Here is a 26,945-nt window from a genome sequence, read left to right on the forward strand (position 1 = left end):
GTTTGTTCTAGAATTGAGCAGATAGGTAAATATATTGTGGATAATGAGAATCAGATTTTTTTTATTGCCAGAAAAGGGAGTTCCTATAAGTATGGAAGGTGGGAAAGGCTGTGAGATCAGATGGGAATTGGAGTCACCAGATGAACTCATGGTTTTTCTGCGTAGATACAGAAATAGATGGGTGTATGTGTGTGTCTTCACATTTATGCATGTGTATTTCCTAGTTGTTTGTTGAGAGGGCTTAGAAGCAAGGACACTCTGGTAGCAAGCCATGAATACACTTCATGCCCAGATCCTGCTTGTTAAAGTAAAGATGTGCTCAAAGAATGATGGGTCATGAGGTGGGACCAAAGTGAGGCGGCTGGGCCGGGGCTGGTAGCTCCAGTGGCAGCCATGGCGTATAACGGCCTTACGGTGCCTCTCATCGTAACAAACGTGTTCTCGGGCTCTGTCAGCTTCTGCGTGCTCTGGTTCATCCCTAAGGGTCCCAGCCGGGGAGTTATCATCACCATGTTGGTAACCTGTTCAGTTTGCTGCTATCTCTTTTGGCTGATTGCAATTCTGGCCCAACTCAACCCTCTCTTTGGACCACAGTTGAAAAATGAAACCATCTGGTACCTCAAGTATCATTGGCCTTAAGGAGGAAGACCTGCTCTCCAGGGCTCCATCATTGAGGTCACGAGGAGAATTCCTCTAGATGCAAAATCAACTCCAAACCCAGACCACCTTTGACTCGCCTCTTTTGGCCATCAGCTGCCTTAAATATTCACACCACATTTTAATATCTTATTCTACAATGCAGTATTTTTTCCTGTCAGCCTTTTTTACATTTTGACGAATTATGTGCCTACTTAACCTAAACTGTACTGACTCTATAAAGTGTTTGTGCACTCTTCTGAGATAGAAGGTGCTATTCTTCTGAGAAGTACATTGCTCTCTCCTTGGAACCTGTGAATTGGAAGATGACTCCTGCCTGGTCACAACATGGGAATCAGCAAAGTGTTTAACTGTCACAAGACAGAATCCAAAGGGGCAGTCAGTAGGAGAGCGTGTTCGGAGGGACTGTCTGTCCCAATAGAACTGCACCAAAGTGTATTTTCAGGATGACTTTCTTATTTCTGCCATCTACTGGAATAAATTATTTTTCTGCTTTCTGTGGCGGGGGGAAAGAATTATGGGTCATGTCAGAAGGACACAGTAGCCAACTTGAAGGGGCTCTTCCTGGTGAAATCTGGGACAGTTGGAGGATCAAGTAAATAATAGATTATAACCCATTGAATTAAAAAAAGAACCCTTGAGTCTATACTGATAGATAAATGAATAAGTAAATAAATGGGGGAGAGACGAAATTTTTTTTTCATAGAAGAATAAAGCAGGAGCGATGAAGTTAAAAAAATCTGTATATGACCATCACCATAGCAGTAAAAGTTGTTTCAGTCAAGAATCCTTGATGGAGGGGCGTCTGGGTGGCTCAGTCGTTAAGCGTCTGCCTTCGGCTCAGGTCATGATCCCAGGGTCCTGGGATCGAGCCCCGCATCGGGCTCCCTGCTCTGCAGGAGGCCTGCTTCTCCCTCTCCCACTCCCCCTGCTTGTGTTCCCTCTCTTGCTGTGTCTCTCTCTGTCAAATAAATAAATAAAATCTTAAAAAAAAAAAAGAATCCTTGATGGATGCTAAACCTAACGGGAAGGTTTGCTGTGAAATAGAAGAGATGTCTCTTCCCAAGATACTTTTTAACTAATTACAGAGAGAGACTTTAGAGAACCCTGGCAGATTGTACCTCAACCGAGAGATCAAAGTTGATATTCCGGGAATGGGTCAAAAAGAGCTCATGCATCCCGAGAGGATGCACTGAGAAGGACACACCACCACTCTGGATTTCCTGTCCAGAGTGGGTAATGTGAGTCTAATTACGAGGAAACATCAGACCAACTCGAATAGAAGAATATTCTGTGAAGTAAATGACTTGTACTCTTCAAAGTGTCACAAAGAACTGAGGAACTCTTGTTCCAGATTAAAGGAGAATAAAGAGACACGATAACTAAGTGGAATGGAGAATTCTGGATTGGACCCGAGAGTAGGGGAAGACTTTTCTTTTGCTTTCGAGAACATTAGTGGGACAGTTGATAAAATTTGAAAAAGGTCTATAGATTAGATACAGTCTGTCAATGTTAATTTCATGGTTTGCATAATTGTTTTGTGGTTATGTGAGAGAATATTCTTGTTTTTAGGAAATACACCCTGAGGTATTTAGGGGCAAATGCTGGATCATTCAGGAAAAAATGAGTATGTGTAGATATAGAGAAATAATGATAAATGTGGTAGAATGTTAACATTTGGGAAATCTAGATGAAGTTATACAGGAATTCTGTGTACAGTTTTTCTGTATGTCTAAAATTACTTCAAAAGTTAAAAATAGGGGCGCCTGAGTGGCTCAGATGGTTGAGCGTCTGCCTTCGGCTCGGGTCATGATCCCAGGGTCCTGGGATTGAGCCCCACATCGGGCTCCTGGCTCGATGGGGAGCCTGCTTCTCCCACTCCCTCTGCCTCTCTCCCTGCTCATGCCATCTCTCTCTCTCTCTATCTCTGTGTCTCAAATGAATAAATAAAATCTTTAAAAAAATTATATGTTTAAAAAAAAAAGTTAAAAATAAGGGCGCCTGGGTGGCTCACTTGGTTAAACATCTGACTTTGGCTCAGGTCATCTCCGTGTCCTGTTATCAAGCCCTGTGTGGGGTTCCCTGCTCAGCAGGGAGTCTGCCTCACCTTTTCTCTCTCTCTTTCTCTCTCTTTCTCCCTCTCCCCCTTTGCCCCTACCTCCACTCTCGCTCTCAAATAAATAAATAAATAAATAAAATCTTTTAAAAAAAAAAAAGGTTAAAAATAACAAAAAAACAAAAACAGTCTCCAAATGAACCGATTCTCAGCACCTGGAAAAATGCTGGTATTTGATAGCTGATGAGTAATACTTGCAAAGGGCTTATTGATGATCTGTGCGGGGTCCATAGAATGGCATATATTTTTTAAAGATTTTATTTATTTGACACACAGAGAGAGCGAGAGAGGCAACACAAGCAGGGGGAGTGGGAGAGGGAGAAGCAGGCCTCCTGCTGAGCAGGGAGCCCGACACGGTCAGGACGGTCCTGGGATCATGACCTGAGCCGAAGGCAGACGCTTAACGACTGAGCCACCCAGGTGCCCCAAGAATGGCATATTTTAACAGCACATCCTCGTCATCTCTTCAGATGGTGGGGAGGTCTGAATCTGGTATTCTGTATGTACAGTTCCTCTGGAAAAGAGCTGTATAGGGTGCCTAGAGACCCTTGCTGTGGGAGAAATACCGCACATCACCAGAACAGCAAAGCCTTGATGAATTAGGTAGGAGATGATGAGCAAGTCTCCTTGGCCTCCACTATGGGCCTTTGCTCTGCAAAAAAGAATTTCCTCTGTCAAGCAGTAGTGGTAGGCAGACTGTAGGGGGTGTATTTGCATGTAAACACGTCACACTCACCTTCTGTCTGGAGCTGGGCAGGAACTTACTAAAAATACAAATGGTGGCTTGGAGGCAGGTACTAGGGGGGCAAAGGGCATAGATACAGTGGTGGCCTCTTGTAACTCACTTCCCCCTGCTGAGCCTCTTTGGTTGTGGGGTGGATTAAAGATGACGTGTCCTAATATGCTGTCTGTGTTTACCCAGAGCCAGAATGAATCTGTTGGAAGCCAATGCTCCAAATTAAGCTGTTAACTTTGTTCCAGACTATTTGCCTTTTTCTCTTCTGCGGAGCATTCGCGAAGTTTATATGCATGATTGGCAGCTCCTTTCACCTAGAGCCCCAGCCCAGCACTCTGTGTGGTGCTCTCTGGAACCCGAGTTCACTGGAGACCTGATTTCTCTCCCTCCTATTCAGATGACCACGAGTTCTCCCATAGGACTGCCTCTAACCGGCAGTCTTCATCAGTGCTGTGGTCCTTTTACCAGCCTCTGCCTTTAGAGCTCCTCCTTCTAATCCATTTTCAGTCACCAGATTGATCTTTCTAAAAACTGAAACCCTTCCATGAATCTTTTTTGCCATCAGGATACAATTTAAACTTTGTGGCTTGGCAGTCTAGACCTGGGACCCACTGACCTCTTTTCTCCTTTCCATTCCCTTCTGCCGTCTTTGAACCCTACACTCTTACTGAACTACTTGCTCACCCCCTTCATTTCTATACACATTTCCATTTCTTCTGCCTGGAATATCCTGCTTCAGCCCTTCCCACTTAACCCTCATTGCTCAGCTCCAGTGCTACCTCCAGGAACCTAACTCCCCTTATCTGAGTTGGGTTTCCTTCCTCTGTAATCCCCATGCCACCCCCAGACAACAGAGCTGACTTGAGGGCTGTCTTGTGGGCTCCCTCGTCTCTTGACTGTCCAGCAGAGGCCTGATGCAGAATGGGCTCGGTCAGTGTGGGTCGATTGATTGCTGAAGCCACCTGTCCTACGTTTGGAGAGTTTTGCTAATTCCTTTTTGTTTTGTTTTGTTTTTTAAGATTGTATTTATTAGAGAGCATGAGTGGGGGGTGGGCAGAGGCAGAGGGAGAAGCAGACTCCCCGCTGAGCAGGGAGCCCGATGCGGGCTGATCCCAGGATGCTGGGATCGTGACCTGAGCCAAGGGCAGGCAAATGCTTAACCAACTGAGCCACCCACGCACCCCAGCATTTTGCTAATTCTTAACCTGTGGCTTCATTAGTTTATTTTAGGCTCATGTAAAGCTGCTTAGATGGTGCTAATTTGCCTGAGTCCTTTTCTCCACTGTGGCACAAGCCTGGAAGTACCTGTAAGACCCAGACGTAGCTGTAGGACTGTGCCATAAGCATCTAAAGGATGGAGAGGTATTTCCACGCCTTTAACTTCTGTGTCCAGAGAGCAAGGGCTTGTTAACAACAAGCAGCTCCTGTCTCTGGTAGGAGCTGGAGAGGTCAGGGCCCTTCACTGGGGGATTAGGCTCATTTCTAAAGTGACTAATTGTTCTTGGTTTGTAAATCTAGCCAGACAAATTTGGGGTTCACATCTCCTTTCTCCTGCCTGTAGAATCTTCTCAGTCACCTATACCTTGAAGTCTCCAGAGTTGGAAATGGAAAGAAGAAGTTTAGGTCCCAGCTCTGCATATATTTCTTGACCTTAAGCAAGTCCCTTCACTTCGTGGCCTCTGTAGAAATGGAGATTTTGAGAACTTTATACTTGCGATGATCATATATATGAGAGCCTTCAAAGTAGTTCTGTTTTCTCCTTTTTTAAATTGTAAAAGTGAGACGGATTAGTAAAATGTACAGGTAACTTCAGAGGAAACAGCCATTTCTTATATATTCTTCTAGAACTTTCTTTTTTTAGGTTTACTTATTTTTTTTAGTAACCTCTACACCCAACCTGGGGCTCGAACCTGCGACCCTGAGATCAAGAGTCTCATGCTCCTAAATGAGCCAGCCAGGTGCCCCTAGAACTTTCTAGTATTTTATACCTCATTTTTCATCCTCTCTGCGTGGATTCTTTTGCAAGGTGTCTTGATGGTGGGTGCTTTGTAATATTTTTTTTCCTGTTGTAGACTCTAGAAAACTTTGTTTTTTGATGCCTCCTTCTCCAATTCTCCCTGCCCCCACCACACTCCCTACTTACCTCCCTGTTTTTAGGATTTGTAATTGTCTTTGTCTCTCGGCCTCAGCTTGATTTGGTGATGAGTTCTGTTCAGAGGGAACTTCTTATTTTAGAACTTGTGACCTTTGCGGACCAGGTCAAGGGCAGACATTCCCATTCGGGCCTGGCATTCCCCACTGGGTGTTTTAGCAGTGTCCAGCAGTGACAAGGACCACTGAGGAGGAGACAGCCACAGGGAAGTGGGTTCCGATAAGGGGGTGGCAGTCGAGTACTTGTTGATTCGCTGCTGTCATGACCACAGATGTTTAAAAATAATCTGTAGGAAGGGCGAAAGAAAAAAAGCAGTGGTTTTTTGGTGATTGTTGTTCTGTTTGGGTGTTTTGGGGCCACTGCCTTATCAGTGGTGGAGAATGCAGACCGCAGTCATTCAGAAAGCAGGACGGTGCCATGTGAGAGAAGAGAGGTGAGGGGAAGGGCAGAGGTGCCCCGTAAGGCCGGTCTAGTGCCTCACAGCCGTCAGCGGATAGTCTGGCGAGAAAACCCATCCTGGTGAGGCACTGCTCCGCTCTTCAGTCTGACAAATGGGCATAACCCGAAGTCCGCCTCATCGGACAGCAGAGATTAAACGAAGGCCCGGCCCCTGTTGTGCCTTCATCATTGTTGATTAAGAGCTTTACATGTGTCACAATCCCATTAAATCTTCATAACGCCCTCGTGAGAGCAGATCTTATTATGATCATCCATTGTCATATGAGGATATTGACTGTTGGACAGGCCGTCATTTGTCCAGGGTCACCAAACCTAGTAAGTGTCTAAGTGTTGTGCAGCGCAGTCAGATTTCAATTACAGCGGAGCCTTGAACAACACAGATTTGAAATGTGCAGGTCCACTTACACATGAATTCTTTTTTTGATAAATACCATACAGTACTGTAAAATTATTTTCTCTTCCCTGTGATTTTCTTAATAACATTTCCTTTTCTCTACCTTACTTTATTGTAAGAATACAGTATGTAATAGATAGAACACGAATATTTGTTAACCAACTGTTTCTGTTATCACTAAGGCTTCCGGCTAGCAGTAGGCTATTAGTGAAGTTTTTGGAGAATCCAAGTTATATGTGGATTGTCGAGTTCACGGGGGGTCAGTGCCTCTAAACCTCTGTGTTGTTCAAGGGTCGACTATATTAGCACCACCAATAATGCCATTATGTCCATTTTACAAATCTGAATTTCACAAGAGCCCTGTGACATTTCCTTATCCCACTTTGGCAGATGGGAACCTGAGGCCCCTGAGAACAGACTGTAATAATGGGCAGCATTGTCAGCGAGACCTGCCTGGTTGTTTGCTTTGCAGCCCTATGTCTCCCCCACCCCCGGCGCTAGCCTGTGTTTGAGCTGCTCTTGGGCCCCCAGCCCAGCTGCAGTTCTTGTTCGGCGCCTCCCATCTTTTCTCCTACTGTCAGACCACAGTCACGGGAATGTCCTGTGCCATCTTCCCTCGGTGAGAGCCGTTGGCAGAGAGCAGCAGATGCCCAGAGTCAAGGTCATGTGCCACTCAAGTGCTGGGCTAGAGAAAAGCCCCTGTCTCCCTGCTGCTTGTGACCAGGCAGGGTGAGTGTGAATGCAGAGGGCTCTGTCAGAACCGCTCTGTGAGTAGAGGGTGCGGTTGGCAACGCTGAGAGAGAAGGGGCCCCGCGGCGGGGGGCTGTGGATCTCTGCCCTCTACGTAATTGTCTCTGTGTTTTAGAATTTCCTTGTCCTCTTCTTTTTGTAAGTTACATACAGTCTTTGCATACTAGTCAAAATGTTCTGCTTCAAAGGTGAGAGTCAAGCTCAGGAATCACTTGACATTTTTTAGAGGAGAATCAGTATTTGGCTGGACAGGAATCTGACTGAGTGGTTGGCATTATTCTAAACTGGTGGGCTCTGGGGTGGGGAGCCACATCCATTTGAAGTGATTTTTATATTGTGAACTAGCGTGTCTCCTATCTTGTCTCTGCTCCTAGGGAGGGGCTGTAGCATTGAGGTTATGAATGTGGTGACCTTTGAGTCCATTGTGACCCTGAGCCTCTCTGTCCCAAGCCTCAGTTTCCCACCTCTAGAATGGGGTGGGAACAGTTGTACCTTAACCTCATTCTGTTTTGTTTTTACATAGTGGAGTGCATTCTGAATATAGGATATTATAGAATTTTTTTAAGGTTTTATTTTTAAGTAATCTCCACACCCAATGTGGGGCTCGAACTCACAACCCCGAGATCAAGAGTCACACACTCCATTGACTGAGCCAGCCAGGTGCCCCTGTAGGATTTTTTTTTTTAACCTAAATTGGGGTGTGTGGTTTTTGTTTTTGTTTTTTTTTTAAGATGTATTTATCTTTGTTGGGGGTAGCGCCGAGGGAAAGACTCTTTCAAGCAGACGCCCTGCCAAGTGAGGAGCCTGACACGGGGCTCAATCCCACAACCCATGAGATTGTGACCTGAGCCGAAACCAAGAGTCGGATGCCCAACCAACTGAGCCACCCAGGCGCCCCTGACTAAAACCTGCTTAAACATAATTTTAATAGATGAATAATATTCCAATCTGTCAGTATGTTTTATGTAACCATCCTACCATCTGATATCATTTCCAGATTTTCTGTCGTATAAATAACATGGTAGTGACCATTTATACATAATTCAATCACTGGCCAAGGGGCATGGCCCTTTGTAAAGATCCTCAGTACCACATTTTCTTATGGTTTACTGAGCATTTACCCTCCCACCAGAGCTCAGTGACAGAGCAGTTCCCTCTGCCTTCTTGCTTAGGTGAGTAATCTTGGCCTTTAATTTGGTAGTCAAAAAACGGCATCTTGTTTTCAGGTCATTTCTGAGAAATAGCACTCCCTTCCCCCCACCCCCCCAATAACTTGCATGCGGCTGCTTCAAATTCTTTTCAGAAGAGAGTGAGATGTAAATAATAAGAGACAGCTTTCTTTTTCTGTTTTGAGCTGTTATGTGATGAGGTCCCACACCAGGTTTCACAGGAGAGGTGAAAGGGTGGCCAGGACTTGGAGCTCAGAAGGGGCATTTCAGAGCCAAGTGTTCAGGGGAGGCCACTCCAGTGGTGAGGCTCTCTGGAGAGTGAGATCAAAGTACTGTGTGGCCATGGGGACAGTCGTGACAGTCAGGAATTATGAGTGTGCCCTCTGTGGATGGCAGGACCTGGCGCTGTCTGGATCGCTTCTGGGTCCCCAGCACAGGCTCAGCAAGGGGGTGTGAGGGTGGAGTGCAGGTGCTCAGGAAATGTTTGTGGATGAAAAAATGAATGAATGAATATATGCACACACCTACTTGTAAGTTTCTGTGGTTAAAGAGTGAAGTAAAAGAAGGGGCAAGTAATGTGGAACTGAGCTGAACAGATGACCAGGCACCTCAAAAGGCAGGAGGCTGCAAGAGCCAAACTCACAGTGACTTCCCTGAAACATCCCTGCCTTCCCCAATCCAGCTCTGTCCCTCCTTGGAGCTTCATGCCTGCGGGCTGGCTTTTCTGCACCTTTAGCCCTCAGATATGGCCTTGATTTTTTTTGTTTTTTGTTTTTTTAAAGATTTTGTTTATTTATTTGACTGAGAGAAAGGGGAGAGAGAGAACACAAGCAGGGGGAGCAGCAGGCAAAGGGAGAAGCAGGCTCTCCGTGGAGCAGGGAGCCCGATGTAGGACTCAAACCCAGGACCCTGGGATCATGACCTGAGCCCCTGAAGGCAGATGCTTAACCGACTGAGCCACCCAGGCGCCCCTGGCCTTGAAAGCCAGATTTCATCTCGTTTCCCTCTTGAGGACACACGTGGTGCACTATATATGTTTTTTTGTTTCTTGCTGAACTTTCCAGATCTACCATATATGTAAATACATGGTAAGGAACAGATCCATCCTGGTTATGTTGAAAACTATATTCTGAATAGAAGAACAGGCCTGGTAAGGGTGGGTGAGGATCCTGTGTCAGCTGTCATGAGCCCCTCATGTGTGACTGGTGTCCGTCCTTCGCCCGAGTGGAGAGTTTCTCAGTGCCCACTACGGGGCATGCCCTGTGCTAGGCATTAAGTAGAGAATAGTGAACAAAGCAGATATGGTTTCTGTCCCACGAGCACAAAAATCCAGCAGAGGAGACAAATCCCGTCCTTGTACAGTGAATTTACACAAATGACTGTAAGATCACACCCTGAGATCCGAGTATTAGAGGAAAGAGGGCGGGGGGTGTGCAGAGTATCAGGATTGCTCAGAGCCGAGTCACTGGAGCCTCCAGAGCTCACAGCTGAGTTAGTGATGGTAACAGAGTTAAGTGACGAAGTATGTCAGTTTCTCCGAGGGCGAGCAAGCTGGGTTTATGGAGGTTGTGGAAGAGCAGCGGCTCTGGAGCTCTGTCATTTACCCGGTGCTCTCGCTGCACCTGGCGCTGTCCGGGCTGCTTTGCGGGGACTACTTCACTTAGTCCTTAAACCCCGTAAGGGAAGTGCTCTTAATGATTCCCATTTTACAGAGGAGGCTCGAGGATGTTTTCACAGGCCCAAGGTCATAGTAAGTGGAAAAATTGGGATCCAGCCCAGGCAGTTCGGCTCCAGCGCTGTGGTCCTTACTGCTGCTGCCTGCCAGTTTCAAAGCTCCCTTGGCTTTGAAGCGGCACGTGGATGTGCCAAGGGTGAGAGTGTGCCCAGGGTCAGTGTTCAGGCCTGGTGGCCAGTGGGGATGAGATGGTTCCACCCAGTGAGACCGCCCCATTCCATCTAGTAATGCTCTCTCAGAGCACCTTTGCTGGTTCCCACTTTTTGTTATTCTGTATGTAATTTTGTCACCTTCCCTAAATGCTCTGAGAGGGCAGTGGGTGCGTTTTGCTTTCCCCTGTCCAGCTCGGGGCCTGGCACAAAATCGGTGCTCATTACTTATTTATACATTTGTTTTTATTGAGATGTACTTGACCTATAACACTGTATTTCAGGTTACAACATAATGATTCGATATTTGTATACACTGTGAAATCATCACAATAATTCTAGTTATTACCATCCTTGGTATGTATTTATTGGAAAGAGCAATTGACCAAACATGAGACCTCATGTTTTGCCTTAAAAGATAGGCTTTGTGGGGTGGGGGTGCCTGGATGGCTTGGTTATGTTAAGCATTGGACTCTTAATTTTGGCTCAGGTCATGATCTCAGGGTTGTGAGATTGAGCCCTGCTCAGTGCAGTCTGCTTAAGACTCTCTCCCTCTCCATGGGGTGCCTGGGTGGCTCAGTCGTCAAGCATCTGCCTTCGGCTCAGGTTATGATCCCAGGGTCTGGGATCGAGCCCCCACATCGGGCTCTCTGCTCAGTGGGAAGCCTGCTTCTCCCTCTCCCACTCCCCCTGCTTGTGTTCCCTCTCTCGCTGTCTCTCGTCGAATAAGTAAAAATAAAATCTTAAAAAAATAAAAATAAAAATAAATAAATAAAAAATAGTGCTGCTTTCCAGATTTCTGTTACAACACGAATCTGATACTCTGTTTCAGTTTAAATTTGAATTTGAGTGTTAATTTCTTTTTTCCAGAATAGTAGTATATTCGCATGTACATTGTTTTTCTTCTAACAAATGAAAAGGTGCTTGGTTTCTCCTTTTTCAAAGTTTGCCTTTTTCCATTACATGGGCAAGTCCTGAACTTGGGCAGAGACACTAGCCTATCATCTGTAGCGATGAATGTCATTCCCTTAGACTTTAACAACCTGAGTTAATTAAAAGGTTCAGATGAAGTTAATCAAGTTTGGAACTCTAATTTTGTGCAGTGTTTTGATACTATGCGATGAGTCATCTTTTGGCAGAGTAGCTCTCCATCCCTGACAATATTTGATCATAATGGAACAATTTTATAATCTGGAAACTGGTGAAGAGGTGCTCTTCAGAATTGCAGTGTCAACAGTGGTGTGTGTGTGTGTGTGTGTGTGTGTGTGTGTGTGTGTGTGTGTGTGTGTGTGTAGAGCTGACTGGCTATTTGGGAGGGGTGCAAAGCAGAACAAAGAGGAGAATTTAATAAGCAAGAGCTTGTTAGGGGATAGGGTCAGTTCTGGGGCTGCTGCCTGTCCAGGACATGGGCTTCTCCCTATCCCCCACGACCCCTGCTGACTGGAGTGCTGACATTTGAAAAAGAGTGAAAAATACAGCTTCTGTTTGCTTTGCTGCAAGTAAGTGGCCGGACTGACTGGCCCCCTTCCCAGAGGCCCTGAGAGGACTTCAGATGTGGTCAGTGAGGTATCTGGACGGTGCCAGCCTGCCGGCCCTCGGCCAGACGGCCTGCACCAGGACCGGGCAAGGGGCCCAGAGAGACAGCGGGGCCAGCTGCTGGCTGCCTTTGTCCTCCTCCTTTTCGTGCCATCTTCTTTCTGAGGCGAGGTTTCGGACAGCCTCTGCCTCCACTTCTCACCCACTGAACTAGCAACTTAAAATTAATGGACCAGTTGGGAGAGGGCAGGGCCCATCTGGAAAATGCATCTCACAAAAATATGGTTGAATAGGAGTCTTCGTGAGGTTAGGGGCAAAGAGCCAGACCACTTGGAATCCTTGGGGCTGCATTCCTGGTTGTCTTTCCATTTCTCCTGGATTCGATTAGGGTTAAGAAACACCGATTCTGAAGCCAGATCTGAGTTGGCATTTCTCCTCCACTGCTTATTACAGACAGTTACATTGAACAAGCCATTTCATCTCTTTGAACTTCAGTTTCTTCATCAGTAAAGTGGGGAGAGTAATACCTCCCTCACCAGGTCACTGAGGATGAGTGTTAATGCACATAAAACGTTAAGAACAGTGCCTGGCACGTTGTAGGCACTGTTCTCCGATTATTATAACGGTTTGAGCTTTGTTCCAAGAGCTAGCTGAATTTTCTAACCAAAAGATGACAAGCTTTGTGGTGGAGCTGGAAAAATGGTCCTCTCCTCTCCGTCCCTCGTGACAGTTGGTGCTTCTGTTGCAGTGACACAGAAATGAGAGGATTGCCTGGAGACAGCCAGCACGGGCTCCTGCTGCCCACCACCCTGGCTGCTGGAAATCAAGCAGCCTCACTCATTTTCCCCACACAGTGGCCACTGGGCCATGGATTGTGCGGTTCCAGCGGCTTGCACTTGGCATGGCTTTGGTCATTGCTCAGGCGACACTGATAACTCATTCTGGGTCTGTCCTTGTGTCCTCTCAGGAGTGATTGACAGGAATAGCGATGACATTCGATACAGTCTGCTCAGAGTATCCTCTCTTCTGGCCTGACTAGCACATTTCCAGATTCCTTTGTCTTCACAGGACATTGTTGAAAAAGAGTCTTGGTCTAAACAGGGATTGATCGTCCCTGTTTTAGTCTTTTCTCCACCCTGCCCCCAAATGCTTATTACTTGATTGCATTTATTTATTCCAAACTGGAATCCCAGCAACACATCTGCTGAATTAGAAGTGAGGCTTAGGTGATGGCAGATTGGTGTTAGCCAGCATCCGAATTGTCATCAGCTCTGAGTTGGCTGCCAAGTGGTCAGGTAGCATTGAAGATTCTTGGAGCTGTGTTCTTCTTTTTTTCTTTTTTTTAAAGATTGTATTTATTTGAGAGAGAGAGCGGGGGGGGCGGGGGGGGAGGAACAGAGGGAGAGGGACAAGCAGACTCCATGCTGAGTGCGGAGCCCCATGCGGGGCTCGATCCCACAACCCCAAGATCATGACCCAGAGTCGAAATCAAGAGTCAGACACTCAACTGACTGAGCCACCCAGGTGCCCCAGAGCTGTGTTCTTGAAAAGAGGAAAGTAACATCCCCAGACAACAAAACAGTATTCAAAACAGGTATTTTGGAGTCCTTTTTTCAAAGCCGCTGATGTGCGGAGGTTGCCAGAGAAATGTGGACCGGGGGCCTGTCTCTGAGAAAAGCCCAGCCCAGGGCAGGTTGTGTCTTCTTTTCCTTAAATGGGCCTCCACGGTTTGAGATCTTCCTGGAGCACTTGACAACCCATTTATGAGCTCCTCTCGGGCTTGAGGGGGCCATCTGCTGTGGTTCCTGAATCCTCCCTCTGCCCCCACCCCCATTGCCTTCACCGGAGCAGGCTGGCCACTCCCTGCAGCTCCTGGGCCTGCCGGGCCCACAGTGAGTGCTTGGCCATCGTACCGGTGAATGAATGAGTTCCTGCTTCTTAGCTGGTGGTTCTCAACCCAGGCCGCTCATCACTGAAACGATCTGTGAGTCTTAAGAAAACAAGTCGAAGGATGGATTCTTTAGTCAAGGGTGGCTTCCAAATTCTTGGATTTTTATTTTTATTTTATTTTTTTTTTTTTTTAAGATTTATTTATTTGACAGAGACCCAGCGAGAGAGGGAACACAAGCAGGGGAAGTGGGAGAGGAGAAGCAGGCTTCCCGCTGAGCAGGGAGCCCGATGCAGGGCTCGATCCCAGGACCCTGGGATCATGACCTGAGCCGAAGGCAGACGCTTAATGACTGAGCCACCCAGACGCCCGCAAATCCTTGGATTTTTGAAGAGCCTCACAGCAGTTGGGTCACTTTTCAGTCCACCTTAATTTTTAGGGAAGAGCCCCTTGTACTGATGGAGAGTATAATTTGTTGAATAAGTTCTCTTTTCCGTCAGCAATTGTCGATGAGACTTAAAAGGAAGCACTTTTTTTAAACTGGGAAGCCCCCTCCCGGCATGAGCTGCTGTCCCAGAACACCGGGCCCTGTCTGTGTCTACCCAAGCTCTGAAGCAGCAGTGTCATGTGGGAGGGGCATGGCCCTAGAGATGGGGCTCCAGGCCAGCTGTGCGCCCATTTTGGGGAGCTTGCGGGGAATAAGGATACCATCCACCCAGCATGCAGTGAACATTGTCGACAAGGTGTGCTGGCGTTAGAAGGTGCTGGTATTTTCGTCAGTCTTAGGCTCCTGCCTGTGTCTTTTTGTTGGGGTTAAAAATTCAGACCTTGTTAGGGTCTCATTACACAGTAGCTCTAATTTGCTGCCATCATCTGAACCTTTCCTCTGGTTCACAAGCAAAATTAAACATTCGTTTCTAGAGGTTGACATAATTACTGTACTGAGGGAGGTTTTGTTTGTAATGACCTGCCTGTCTGATGAGTCTGAGCATTTGGCTGGCCTTTCTGGCTGAAGCAGCCCTTTGAACTGATGCCTAGAATGCATGCCTCCCACTCCAGACCTGTCTTCTGGGTCATAATTGGGTCTTTTCCCTCTGCTTGAGGCTTCTCCCCTACTTCCCCTGCCCCCAAATTCACACATACTTGACTCTGTTACTACTTCCTTGGGGAGTCCTTAACTGACACCACCCCACCAAGGATGTCAGATCTTCTGTTACACTATTGTGGCACTCATCACAGTAATTTTAGTCATTTTTGTAATCATTGATTGCCTCTCTATGTTTGCAAATAAATGAAAAGTAGATTATCTTTCACTTGGCCCTCATTCTGATTACTGTACCACTTTCTGTGTTTACGTTCTCAACATCCATAAGCATTTGTTTTGAAAAGACTTGGTTTTGGAGGTGCCTGGGTAGCTCAGTTGGCTGAGTGTCCGACTCTTTGATTTCAGCTTGAGTCATGATCTCAGGGTCGGGCGATTGGGCCGCACGTTGGGGCCTCAGCATGGAGCCTGCTTATCCCTTTCCCTCTTGCTCCCTGCTTGCTCTTGCTCTCTCTCTCTCTGTCTCTCTCTCTTTCTCTCAAATAAATAGAATCTTTAAAAAAAAAGACTTGGTTTTTAACCTACCTTCTTTGCCTTTCTTAGTGCTCCTGAAGTTCCGCACAGATAAAGGAAGAGATCCTAGTTCTGATACCTTTGGGGAAGATTCTGAGTTGTTGCTCCAGATTCGAAACGACGTGCTTGACTCCCTGGGTGTTAGTCCTGACCTGCTTCCCGAAGACTTCGTCAGGTTAGTCTTGGTGTTTATCACAGGTTAGCCTGGATTGATAAATGTCTGCTTTCAGTATTTGCTTTAATTTGGGCAGATCTCTTATTAAGAGCAAAAGCCCTGAGGAGAGCCTCCTTCACCGCATTCTGCCTATTCCCATCGACCTCTGATATAGCACCAGTATGTGAAAAAGAAAGAGAGGTGCAGGTTGTCTTTTGTCATAGATCATTTATATTCACATGGGTGAAAATTCAAGGTAATGTAAAATCTATATACACTACTCTATACCTTTCTCTTTTCAGTTTACATTATCTTTTGGGGATATTTCCAGATCAGTACATAGATTGCTCCTTTGTTTCTATTGCTGTATAGTATTTCAACATGGGAGCACTATAATTTATTGAACCTGTCCCGTACAGACTCAGGTTGTGGCCAGGCTTCTGTTACCACGTAGTGTATGACCACGTGCGTATCATTTTGTATGTGTGCAGGTATAACTGCAGGATCCATTACTAGAAAGGGAGTGGCTGGGTCAGAAGATTGTGATTTTATCATTTGGTAGCTATTACCCCATTGCCCTCCAGTGCTCGCTTATCAGTTTATACCAGCAGCGGCAAGGGCGTCCATGTTCCCAGTGTCCTCGCCCTTGGGTCCTGAGATGCCTTCGCCCTAGGTGACCGGTCTTTTGCTCTCATCCTCGGCAGGTTTAGGATTTAATTGGAGTGGTCCAGATGGTGACTGTGTCAGGAACCCCTTCCCAGGCAGTTCTGGGATCCTCTCACTCTCAGTGTCTTTGGGGAGTACCCAGAATGCCTCCAGTGTAGCACTGGTGAGGATGGCTGTATTGAGTTTATTGAGCAGCAGTTACGTCCCAGGCATAGTGGTGGCTGTCTTATGTACATGGTCTCTCTTCACAACAACCGTTTTATAGGTGACGAAAAGTTAAGTCAAAACTCAGAGAAAGAGGCGCCTGGGAGGCTCAGTTGGTTAAGCGTCTGCCTTTGGCTCAGGTCCTGATCTCAGGGTCCTGGGATCGAGCCCCGTGTCAGGCTCCCTGCTCAGGGGAGAGTCTGCTTCTCCCTCTCCCTCTGCCCCCCCACCCCCCCACTCGTGCTCTCTCTCCCTCTCAAATAAATAAATAATCTTAAAAAAAAAGGAAGAAAACTCAGAGAAGAGACTAGTCCAAGGTTATACAGCTAATAACAGTCGTACCATGTACTGAGGATGTTCTGTGCTTTACCTGGTACAGCCACATTTTTTTTTAAGATTTTATTTTTTTATTCGAGAGCACGAGGAGGGGAGGGGCAGAGGGAGAGGGACAAGCAGACTCCCCACTGAGTGGGGAGCCCAACTCGGGGCTCGATCCCAGGACCCCAAGATCATGACCCGAGCCGAAGGCAGGCACTTAACTGACTGAGCCACCCAGGTGTCCCCTGTACCGCCACATTTAGTTGTCACAATAATCCCTTGAAGTGTGCATTATTACTATTTTTTATTATTTTCTTTGTTGTTTTTTTTTAAGATTTTATTTATTTATTTGAGAGAGAGAATGAGATAGAGAGAGCATGAGAGGGGGGAGGGTCAGAGGGAGAAGCAGACTCCCAGCTGAGCAGGGAGCCCGATGCGGGACTTGATCCGGGGACTCCAGGATCATGACCTGAGCTGAAGGCAGTCGCTTAACCAACTGAGCCACCCAGGCGCCCTATTATTTTATTTGTTATTATTTTCCCATTAGTTAAATGAAGATACTAATGCTCAGAAAGGTATAATCACTTCCCCAAGGTTTTAGTATATAGCCAACCACGATCTCACCCAGGTCTTACCACACTGCTGCCTTGGTTTCTTTTCAACAATAAAGTAAATCAGCGTCCCTTCCTTTCCTAGTCCCTACTTAACTTTACTTGTGTCTGGGAACCTCATTTAGACCCTACCAAAGCCCAACCAGTTCAGGCCCAGCAGTGGGCCTTGAACGACCTGCCAAGCCGTCAGCCAATCACAGGGTACTTTTGTAAGTTAGCACTATGTGGTCAGGGGCTAATAATACTGCAGGCTGGAATGGGGTCCCTGTGTCCTGCTAACAGCCAGACATCCATCTATTGGTGGAGGAAGAACACTGTGTGAGAAGCAAGTGGTGTCTGCTCTGTGCTTCATGGCGGGAGGAGGGGCTGGGCCACACAGGGCCCCCAGGCATGCCTGGTGCCCGGTGCCAGGCTGTGAGTATGCAGCTTAGTGAACTAATTTGGGCATCTTGAGTGAAGAACGGCTTGCCTGTGCATTGCAGGCCTCACCTCCCCAGAAGGAAAAAGCCATAACCTAACTAGCTGCCGGCTGGTTTTCTCTCCAGAGTATTTTCTTTCCGTGCCCACCCTCTGCGGAAACTGCTTTCCCTTGTCCAGGTCCTCATGTGCTCAGGCGCTTCCGCTCTATTGCCCTTTAAGTAAGAGGTGTTTGGTGGCCTCGTGGAGTGTCTGTGGATAGATAGGTGGAGATAAGGCCCGCGATGGGATCGGGATGCTGGCAAGGAAATGAGCCGCCGTCTGGCAGCTGAGCTACCCTCACAAATAGCCCGCAGCCAGTTCTGAACAGGGTGTGCCCACTTGAGTCAAGAAAGCTGTGCACAGGTCTTCATTCCCCTCATCTGTCTGTGATCTCGGACACTGTCCTTTATGTCAGGTTCTTTATTCTCTTTCAGAGAGTTTTATTGCTTTTCTGATTATGAAAGTAACAGCTGCCCATTTCCAGAAAGTGTTAAAAGGAAGAAAAAGATCACCCATAGTCCCACCATTGAGAAGTGGCCACTGCTAATGTTTCAGGGTTTCACCTCACAGACATCTCTATTTACTATTTATTCATATTTTTTTCTCTTTTTATTTATTTATTTATTTATTTATTTTTTAAAAGATTTTATTTATTTATTTGACAGAGAGACAGCGAGAGAGGGAACACAAGCAGGGGGAGTGGGCGAGGGAGAAGCAGGCTTCCTGCCGAGCAGGGAGCCCGATGTGGGGCTCGATCCCAGGACCCTGGGATCATGACCTGAGCCGAAGGTAGACGCCCAACGACTGAGCCACCCAGGCGCCCTTTTTTTCTCTTTTTAAATATCAAAATGAGATCATGCTTAATATATGATAGCCTTATTTTTTCAGCATATCATGGGTCTGTTTGCAGCAAAAATACAAATCCATAGCCTCACTTGTGCTTCATGTTTCATTGTTTGATAGGTGGTAATTTACTTAACCATTATGTTGGTGGGTATGTAAGTTGTTGATACTTTTTCACTGTTATAAACATTTATGATGAACATTCTTAATTTGTGTATGTAAAATAACTTTTATTTAATTTTTTTTTAATTTGGCAAAATACAATATAAAATGTAGCATTTTAACTTTTTTTTTTTTAATTTTTAAGTAATCTCTACACCCATTGTGGGGCTCAAATTTATAACCACGAGATTAAGAGTCTCATGCTCTACCCCCTGAGCCAGCAAGGCACCCCATTTAAACCTCCCCTCCTTTTTTAAAAGATTTGTTTATTTATTTTAGAGGGACAGCCTAGGGAGAGGGGCAGAGGGAGAGAGAGAGTCCTGAAGCCGACTCCCCGCTGAGCACAGAGCTCAATCCTGGGCTCGGTCTCACCACCCAGAGACCATGACCTGAGCTGAAACCGACAGTCGGCTCCTTAGCCGACTGTACCACCCAGGCACCCCTAAACCATTCTTAAATGTACACTTGAGGGCACCTGGCTGGCTTAGTTGATGGAGTGTGCAACTCTTGATCTCGGGATTATGAGTTTGTGCCCCACGTTGAGTATAGAGATTACTTAAAAATAAAATCTTCAGGGGCACCTGGGTGGCTCCGTCGTTAAGTGTCTGCCTTCGGCTTGGGTCATCTGGGATCGAGCCCCGCATCGGGCTCCCTGCTCTGCGGGAAGCCTGCTTCTCCCTCTGCCACTCCCCCTGCTTGTGTTCCCTCTCACGCTGTGTCTCTCTCTGTCAAATAAATAAATAAAATCTTAAAAAAAATAAAATCTTTTAAAAAAAACATGTACAATTCAGCATTAAGTTTATTCACGTTGTTGTGCAGACATTACTGCTGTCTATTTCCATTTTTTCATCATCCTAAACTGAAAATGCCCATTAAACACTAACTTCCCATTCTGCCTTCCCCCAGCCTCTGGTAACGTCTATTATGCTTTCTAGCTCTATGAATTTAATTATACTAGGTATTTCGTGTAACCAGAATCCTACCATATTTATCCTTTTGTAAAGTTACTGTTTTTATTTTTATTTTTTTATTTTATTTTATTTTATTTTATTTTTTAAAGATTTTATTTATTTATTTGACAGAGAGAGACACAACGAGAGAGGGAATACAAGCCGGGGGAATGGGAGAGGGAGAAGCAGGCTTCCCGTGGAGCAGGGAGCCCGTTGCGGCGCTCGATCCCAGGACTCTGGGATCATGACCTGAGCCGAAGGCAGACGCTTAATGACTGAGCCACCCAGGCGCCCCTAAAGTTACTCTTTTTAAATTACAGAAATAGTATGCGTGTTATGGAAAAATCTGATATAGTACAAAATAAATTCAGAGATGAAAATGAAAATCACTCATAATTCCATTACTCAGAGAAAACCACTGACCCTTTGGTATTATATCTTCTTATGCATTTTCTGTCTTAGCATATGTAAAATCAACAAAATCCTTTGTAGATTTTTTTTAAAAGACCCGTATAATTGTTCACAAGGGTGGTGGGAAAAGGTGCAGTCTTTTTAGGAAGCAGTTTGGAAATATGTATCAGGAGTCATTACAGTGTTCTGTCTTGGGCCCAGTCATTCTCCTTGATAATGGGAATATACCTTGAAGAAAGTGAACAAGTATTTCTGAACAGAAGATATTCATGGGGCGTATGGGTGGCTCAGTGGGTTAAGCATCAGACTCTTGATCTCAGGGTAATGGGTTTGAGCCCCGCACTGGGCTCCATACTGGTGTGGAGCTAAATAAATAAATACTTATTATCATATTTAAAAGCGAAATTGGAAAGGCATTAAAGAGTTAATGACACAGGACAATGCACAGTTTGAAAATGATGTTTATTGTGAAAAGTGCCAAGCATACGGAAAAATGAAAAGAATCATACAGTAGTGAATACACTTAGCTAGATTTAATTGCTAATATTTTGCTTTTTGTTTTGGGGGGAGGGACATACTGATGATATGATGCTTAAGGATGCATCCAAGTTTGGGCGCCTGGGTGGCTCAGTTGGTTAAGCAACTGCCTTTGGCTCTGGTCATGATCCTGGAGTCCCGGGATTGAGTCCCACATCGGGCTCCCTGCTCAGCATGGATTCTGCTTCTCCCTCTGACCCTCCTCCCTCTCATGCTCTCTGTCTCTCATTCTTTCTCTCGCAAATAAATAAAATCTTTAAAAAAAAAAAAAAGGATGCATCCAAGTTCATCACTTGCATTTGGTTCTGTGGCTTGCCACCTGTTTTTGTAAATAAAGTTTTATTCCACACCTACTCGTTTATGTATTATCTGTGACAGCTTTTCCAGAATTTTTACAACTCTGTAACAGCAGCCTTAAAGAGTTTAAACAGGGGAGCACCTGCGTGGCTGAGTCATTTGGGCGTCTGCCTTCGGCTCAAGTCATGATCCTAGGGTCCTAGGATCGAGCCCCACATCGGGCTCCCTGCTCTGTCCACGTCATTGCATAGGGCAAGATACATTCTTTTTAATGGCTGAATAATATTCCTGTGTGTGTGTGTGTGTGTACGTGTGTGTACGTGTACCACATCTTCTTTACCCATCATCAGTTGATGGACGTTTGGGCTCTCTCCATAGTTTGGCTATTGTTGATAATGCTACTGTAAGCATCGGGGTGCATGTACCCCTTCAAATCTGTATTTTTGTATCCTTTGGGTAAATACCTGGTAATACAATTACTAGATCAAAGGGTAGTTCTATTTTTAACTTTTTGAGGAACCTCCAAACTCTTCTCCAGAGTGGCTGCACCAGTTTGCATTCCCACCAATAGGGCAAGAGGGTTCCCCTTTCTTCAAATCCTCACCAACACCCGTTGTTTCTTCTGTTAATTTTAGCCATTCTGACAGGTGTGAGGTGGTATCTCATCGTGGTTTTGATTTGTATTTCCCTAATGAAGAGTGATGTTGAGCATCTTTTCATGTGTCTGTTAGCCATTTGGATGTCTTTGGAAAAGTGTGTATTCATGTCTTCTGCCCATTTCTTAACTGGATTCTTTGTTTTTTTGGGTGTTGAGTTTGGTGTAAATTCTTTATAGATTTTGGATACTAACCCTTTATTGGATGTGTCATTGGCAAATATCTTCTCCCATTCCGTAGGCTGCCTTTTAGGTTTGTTGTTTCCTTCGCTGTGCAGAAGCTTTTTATCTTGAAGGAGTCCCAGTATTTTTGCTTTTGTTTCTTTTGCCTCCGGCAAGTATCTAGTAAGAAGTTGCTGTGGCTGAGGTCAGAGAGGTTTCTGCCTGTGTTCTCCTCTAGGATTTTGATGGTTTCCTCTCTCACATTTAGGCCTTTCATCCATTTTGAATTTATTTTTGTGGTGTATGGTATTAGAAAGTGGTCCAGGGGCTCCTGGGTGGCTCAGTCCATTAAGTGTCTGCCTTTGCGGGGCACCTGGGTGGCTCAGTCGTTGGGTGTCTGCCTCCGGCTCAGGTCATGATCCCGGGGTCCTGGGATCGAGCCCCGCATCGGGCTCCCTGCTCAGCGGGAGGCCTGCTTCTCCCTCTCCCACTCCCCCTCCTTGTGTTCCCTCTCTCGCTGTGTCTCTCTCTGTCAAATAAATAAAATCTTAAAAAAAAAAAAAAAAAGTGTCTGCCTTTGCCTCAGGTCGTGATCCCGGGGTGCTGGGATGGAGCCCCACATCGGGCTCCCTGCTCATTGGGGAGTCTGCTTCTCTCTCTCCTCCTCCCCCCGCTCATGCTCGCTCTCACTCTTGCTCTATCTCTCAAATGAGTAAATAATCTTTAAAAAAAAAAAAAGTTCTGGGGCGCCTGGGTGGCTCAGTCGTTAAGCGTCTGCCTTCGGCTCAGGTCATGATCCCAGGGTCCTGGGATCGAGCCCCGCGTTGGGCTCCCTGCTCAGCGGGAAGCCTGCTTCTCCCTCTCCCACTCCCCCTGCTTGTGTTCCCTCTCTCACTGTGTCTCTGTCAAATAAATAAAATCTTTAATAAATAAATTAATTAATTAATTAATTTTAAAAAAAGTTCTATGTAGGTTCTCAGTACAAGTCGTTCATCAGATACATGATTCATAAAATTTTTTTCCTATTCCATGGGTTGTCTTTTCACTCTCTTTGAAGTGAAAAGTATCCTTTGAAGTGCAAGTTTTTAATTTTTATGAAATACAGTTTATCTGTTTTTTTTTTTTCTTTTTTCACATGCACTTTTCCTAGGATAGTATTTAAGTAACCATTGCCTAATCCAAGGTCATGAAGTTGTATTGCTCTGTTTTGTGGTTTTAGCTATTACATTTAGGTCTGTGAGCCATTTTTGAGTCATCTTTTGTGCATGGTGTGAGGTAGGGGTTCGGCTTAATTCTTTTGCATGTGGAGACCCAATTGTCCAGTATTGTTTGTTAAAAAAAAAGACCTTCTTCATTGAATGGTCTTGTTACCCTTGTCAAAAATCAATTGACCATATATGTATTTCTTTAGTTCTGGATTCTCGTTTCTATTTCACTGATACATATGTCTGTCCATATAGATTCAGGTACCACAGTATCTTGATTACTGTTGTTTTGTAGCAGTATCAGCAGCTGTAGTAGTAAGTTGTAAAACTGGGACATGTGAGTTCTTCAACTTTTTCCTTTCTGAGGATTCTTTTGACTAGTCTGGGTCTCTTGCATTCCCAAATGAATTTTTAGGATGTAGAAATTTGCATTCTACAAAAAAGGCAGCAAGAATTTTGATTGGGATTATGCCAGATATATAGATTAAATTTGGGGAGTATTGCCACCTTAACAGTGTTGAGTGTACCGATCCGCGAACATGGGATATCTTTCCATTTATTTACATCTTTTATTTTTTTAACAGTGTTTTATAGTCTACAGAATATTAGTTTTACACAACTATTGTTAAATTATTCCTATATATTTTATTCTTTTGGGTGGTATTGTAAATGGACGTCTTAATTTCATTTTCAGAATGTTCATTGCTAATGTATAGAAATGCAATTAATTTTTGTATATTAATCTTGTGTCCTGAAGCCTTGCTGAATAAATTTAATAGTTCGAATAATTTTTCTGTGGATTCCTTAGTATTTTCTATATACTAGATCATGTTATCTATGAATATATATTATTTCTTCCTTTCCAATCTGGCAGTCTCGTTTATTTTTCCTTCCTTAATTGCTCTGGCTGGAACCCCTAGTACAATGTCAAATAGAAGTGGTGAGAGCAGACATCCTTGTCTTACTCCTTATCTTAGGAAGAAAGCTTTCAGTCTTTCACCATTAAGTATGATGTTAGCTGTGGATTTTTCATGGATGCCCTTTATCAGGTTGAAGAAATTTCCCTATGTTCCCAGTTTGTTGAGTGTTTTTATCATGAAGAGGTGCTGGATTTTGTCACATGCTTTTTTTTTTCTCTGTCAGTTGAGATGATCATGTTTATGGTCCTTTATTTGTGTAATATGGCAATACTACATTGATGGATTTTTCAGATATTACACCAACCTTGCATTTCTGGTTGTAAATCCCACTTAGTCATGGTGTATAATTCTTTCTGTATGTTCCTGGTTAGGTTCTCTAGCATTTTGTTGAGATAATATACTTTTTAAGAGAGGGGGGGAAAAAAGCAGAATATTAAATTGTATAGTATGATTGCACAGAATATAGGTATATTTTTTTAAAGGAAAAATATTTCCACGTTTGATTATCTTTGAGTAGTGGGATTATGAGTGACTAGTTTTTCTTTGGTATAGTTCTCTATTTGTTTTATAGTTCTGTAAAGGAACTTGATAATCCAGAGGAAAAGTTATCTCTGTGGTTGCACATATGGGAATGCTGGTCCCGCCACCGTGTGAGGAGATGGGCGGGCACCTTCACACACAGTTGGTGGGAGTTGAAATGGTAACGGTTTTCTGGAGGGCATTTTGCCCAATGTGTCAGGACCCAGAAATTCTATGTTTAAGAATTTGCTGTAAGGAATTATTGGACATCGGGGCGCCTGGGTGGCTCAGTCGCTTGGGCATCTGCCTTAGGCTCAGGTCATGATCCCAGGGATGGAGCCCCACATCAGGCACTCTGCTCAGCGGGGAGCCTGTTTCTCCCTCTCCCTCTGCCTGCCTCTCCCCCTGCTTGTGCTCGCTCGCTTGCTCTCTGTCTGTCAAATAAATAAATAAAATATTTTTTTAAAAAAACGGAATTATTGGACACTATCCCAGGATATATGCCTGCAGTGTTGAACAGCTTAAATATCTACCAGTAGGGTACAGAGCAGAGTGAATAATGATTAATATTACTTGGGTTTTAAATTATATATGTTTAGATATGTACACTTTTAAAAATTAGGAAGGATGTGTACCACACTGGGAAGATTGGAGGTAGTCGGGGCGCCTGGGTGGCTCAGTCATTGGGCGTCTGCCTTCGGCTCAAGTCATGATCCCAGGGTCCTGGGATCGAGCGCTGCATCGGGCTCCCTGCTCCACGGGAAGCCTGCTTCTCCCTCTCCCACTCCCCCTGCTTGTGTTCCCTCTCTGGCTGTCTCTCTCTCTCTCTGTCAAATATATAAATAAAATCTTTAAAAAAACAAAACAAAAAAAAGATTGGAGGTAGTCTTCCGGTGGGAGGGTTCCTTAGGGAAGCTTTCCCTTTAACTTCTCTGTGTTCCACTTTGTTCATTTAAAAAATACCTTCGTGGGGCTCCTGGGTGGCTCAGATGGTTAAGCATCTGCCTTCAGCTCAGGTCATGATCCCAGGGTCCTGGGATCGAGCCCCACATCGGGCTCCTGGCTCAGCGGGGAGCCTGCTTCTCCCTCTCCCTCTGCCTCTCCCCTCTGCTCATGCTCTCTCTCTGTATCTCTGTATCTCAAATGAATAAATAAAATCTTTAAAAAAATAAAAATAAATTTAAAAAATAAAAATATAAAAAATAATACCTCCATGTTCAGGGCTGGGAACTGGCAGAGCTCACTTCCTCTGGGGTGGTGGTGGAAGAGTGTTATACTGCCCAGGAGCAGTGATTTGGAGGGGCAGGTGACAGTATTAGCTAAGATTTGTCCTCTGGATGCCCCATCCTGGCCCACAAGGGTTGGTATCTATGTGAGTAGCAGAGACTTTTTGTGCCCCCCATGCTTCATTTCAGGCCCCAGATTTCCTATGCCTCCTACATGTTAACACAGGCCTTCTCCCTGACATTTGTCTGGGAATAGCAGATAGAACCCACTGCCCATTGTGGGTAAGAAGAGAATTGCGAGAATGTGACCGGGGCACTGAAACATCTGATATTTGTTGGACCTTATTTTTAGGAAGCACAGATATAGTCTTTCCTTTAACTTAAACAAAAAAAAAATGTTGTGAAACAATTCCTGACTGCTTTGCAAGGTTCAGAGGTCTTTCCCAGCTAACCTCCTGGAGCAGATTTCATTTTCACGCCTAGGTGCCAACATTAGCATTGCTATCTGAATTGACTCCTCCTGGTAGGAGATGTTTTCATCAGGCAAGCCCACTACTGACCTTTGTCAGATGTCCTACAGCAGCCTTCCTGTTCCTCCAGGCTCCATTTCATTTGTCTTCTCTTCTAGGTACTGCTTCTCCGAGATGGCCCCAGTGTGTGCAGTGGTTGGAGGGATCCTGGCCCAGGAAATTGTGAAGGTAAAGAGTCCCTTTGCAGCAGAAGACCGTTGATCCACCATGGCCTTGTCAGTGTGCCACCTGAGAGAACCCATGGCTGCCGTAGAGAGCTGCCTGTCCTAACTATACTGATGAGTTACGTGGTGCTCATGATATTTGCCATGTATTCTGCTTCTCAGAGGGATACTATCATGATCGCCATTTAAAGGCGGGGGGACACTGAGGCCTGGAGATGGGCTCCAAAACCTGTGCTCTTAACTTCTACTTCATGCGGTTTTTCTCTGTCCATGGCCATGGCATCAGAGCTTCCTCTTGTAATGCACACACCAAGCGTATTTGTTCAGAAGGGGTCATTCAGTACCAGTAGAGCATGTGTACGGTCCCAGGAGCCCCACAAGGCTCTATAGAGGGTGACCTGTGACCACATTAGGTTTGGTGTCATTGTCCCTCTCAGAAGGGAAATATTTCACTTGGAATATGTGGTGTAACCACATAACTAGCACAGCCAGCCTTTTGAGTCTCTTCTGGAACATTTCGGTTGTCAGAATTACAGCATGTCCCCAAATACTTTCTTTGGGACTTTGATATTTGCCCAGAGACATTCAATCTGCCT

The 26,945-nt window shown here is 45.2% G+C and overlaps 1 protein-coding gene and 1 pseudogene across 1 annotated transcript in view; both read left to right on the forward strand.

Annotated features, from left to right (window-relative positions):
• The window catches only part of SAE1 (SUMO1 activating enzyme subunit 1), a 76,266-nt gene that overhangs the window by 45,494 nt on the left and 3,827 nt on the right, over positions 1-26,945 (forward strand). Inside the window, exons 7-8 of the mRNA XM_036114036.2 lie at positions 15,387-15,531; positions 26,284-26,353. Of these exons, the coding sequence (XP_035969929.1) occupies positions 15,387-15,531; positions 26,284-26,353 (215 nt within the window). The remainder of the gene's footprint in view (positions 1-15,386; positions 15,532-26,283; positions 26,354-26,945) is intronic.
• Positions 323-829, forward strand: LOC118549583 (V-type proton ATPase subunit e 1 pseudogene; annotated as a pseudogene).

Source organism: Halichoerus grypus, chromosome 15 (assembly GCF_964656455.1).
Source record: "Halichoerus grypus chromosome 15, mHalGry1.hap1.1, whole genome shotgun sequence".
Lineage (NCBI taxonomy): Eukaryota > Metazoa > Chordata > Mammalia > Carnivora > Phocidae > Halichoerus > Halichoerus grypus.